Source organism: Egretta garzetta, unplaced genomic scaffold (genome assembly GCF_000687185.1).
Source record: "Egretta garzetta isolate BGI_Z169 unplaced genomic scaffold, ASM68718v1 scaffold584, whole genome shotgun sequence".
NCBI lineage: Eukaryota > Metazoa > Chordata > Aves > Pelecaniformes > Ardeidae > Egretta > Egretta garzetta.
In genome coordinates, this window is record NW_009259529.1 from 728,808 (window position 1) to 730,948 (window position 2,141).

General features: G+C 39.3%; 1 protein-coding gene across 1 annotated transcript in view; it reads left to right on the top strand.

Moving 5' to 3' along the window:
- The first annotated feature begins 1,368 nt into the window (after positions 1 to 1,368).
- The window catches only part of RIMS1 (regulating synaptic membrane exocytosis 1), a 229,782-nt gene continuing 229,009 nt past the window's right edge, over positions 1,369 to 2,141 (top strand). Inside the window, exons 1-2 of the mRNA XM_035893091.1 lie at positions 1,369 to 1,380; positions 1,449 to 1,483. Coding sequence (XP_035748984.1) covers positions 1,369 to 1,380; positions 1,449 to 1,483 — 47 coding nt within the window. The remainder of the gene's footprint in view (positions 1,381 to 1,448; positions 1,484 to 2,141) is intronic.

Sequence of the window (2,141 nt, forward strand, 5' to 3'; positions counted from 1 at the left end):
CCTTTTCACTGTCTTTGAGCTAAACGTCAGTCGAATAAGGTGTCTTAATTTTCTTACCAAAAAAACCCTCACTCAGAAAATTACCCACTTAATCTTTATTTTGGAATTTTTCCATAGCCCTGACGTACTTGTGAGTCCATTAAATCAAATTCATATTATTAAAAAATTCTGTAGGGGTATTGGACAAAAATTTTCATATATTCATATTTTAATAGAAATAGATGCATTATGTTGCATCACCTGCAGGTGGTGTCATTAGAGCAAGTTTATGAAAATACAGTTTACTTTGATATGGTACGTTATACTATTAATTAGAGTGCGTATGATACAGGTTCTCTTTACTCAGACCAAAGTTGAATATATTTTAATTATTTTTCACCCACTGTTTCAAGTCACAGAAATGGAAGAGTGTCCATTCATTTGTAACTTGCCGTTTGTTTGTTATATTGTTTATGCTTCTGTGGGTTAGGGTGGGAAAAGTGTTTTCTACATATGCAGTAATATCAGCTTTTTATTTAAAGCTCTGGTTATTTTTTTGAAATTTTTATGTTTTTATCTCTTTATAGAGAGTTATTAGAATTGCATTTCTTTGAAATCTGTCTATTAATACTTGCCTATTTTATTCTTTTTCTCTTCCTTTTTTCTTTTCTCTTTTTATTCTGCTTCCTTGGATGCTTTCCCAAAGGAGGACAAAGTGGTTAGAATCCATGCTTTTTATCATTTATTATTATAATGTTATTAGTTATCTGGGAAACATGTTAATGTAACAAACTGAAATGAAATTTTTAAATCATCCAAAGGGGAAGGGGGGAAGAACAGGAATCCTAACACCCAGGCCCTGCCCATTCCCTAGCTGAGCATACGCTTTGAAGATGGCCCAGCAAGGAAACCCAAGACTGTTGTCAAAATCAGAACAATAAAAGAAATTAACTAAGAATTGGGAATTATTAATAGGCTAAAAAGTAGAGGAAGGTTATAAAGTGTAATAAAGCTTTATTTCATAAAAATGTCTTTGGTTAACAATTTGACTTTTTGCATGCAAGGTCCTTCCATCAGCTTCAGGAAATCTAATTTAGTATCTTAATTGTAATTTTACATTGCTTTATATGGTTTGCTGTGTTTCACTTCTGGCTGCAGTAGAAATTCGGGGAATTCTTGTGAAATCAGCTTTTTGATTTTACATTCAAAATAATTTGCATAGGCTAAAGATAAGCTCTTAAAACTGGGCATAAGTATAGTGAGCAGGATGGAGTTAGTCCTTTGGGAATGCGTAGTTACCATTTCAAAAATCTGCAAAACTTTCAGGATCAAGTGCTGGCGTATTCACCACTAATGCCTGTGCCTCATCTGAAATGACCAGATGGAGAAATGCCAGCAGGAGTAGGGACATGATCACCCTGTACTTGGCACTGGTGAGGCCACACCTCAAATACTGTGTTCAGTTTTAGGCCCATCACTCTGAGAAAGACGTTGCGTTGCTGGAGCATGTCCAGAGAAGGGCAACAAAGCTGGTGAGGGGTCAGGAGCACAAGTCTTATGAGGAGCAGCTGAGGGATCTGGGGTTGTTTAGTCTGGAGAAAAGGAGACTGAGGGGAGACCTTATCGCCCTCTACAACTACCTGAAAGGAGGTTGTAGTGAGGTGGGGGTTGGTCTCTTCTCCCAGGTAACAGGCAATAGGACGAGTGGAAATGGCCACAAGTTGCACCAAGGCAGGTTTAGGTTGGACATTAGGAAAAATTTTTTCACCGCAAGGGTTGTTAAGCATTGGAACGGGCTGCCCAGGGAAGTGGTCAAGTCCCCATCCCTGGAGGTATTTAAAAGATGGGTAGACAAGGTGCTTGGGGACATGGAATGGTGGAATGGCAGTGTTAGGTTCACGGTTGGACCTGATGATCTTGGAGGTCTTTTCCAACCTAAACGATTCTATGATTCTTCTATGATTCTAAATAGGTGAGGGTAGTTCTCTGTTCACCTCTGCACCCAGAGGAAGGGGTGGCAGTACTTGAGCAGAACTTACATGCCCACTTACTGCCTGTCCTCAGGGAGGTCTGCAAAAGGTGGTTTTCCAGGCTTTATCCTGGAGACTTTCATAGTGGGAATTAGCCAGCTTCACTGGCGGGTGTGGCCCAAAGTAGTGAAA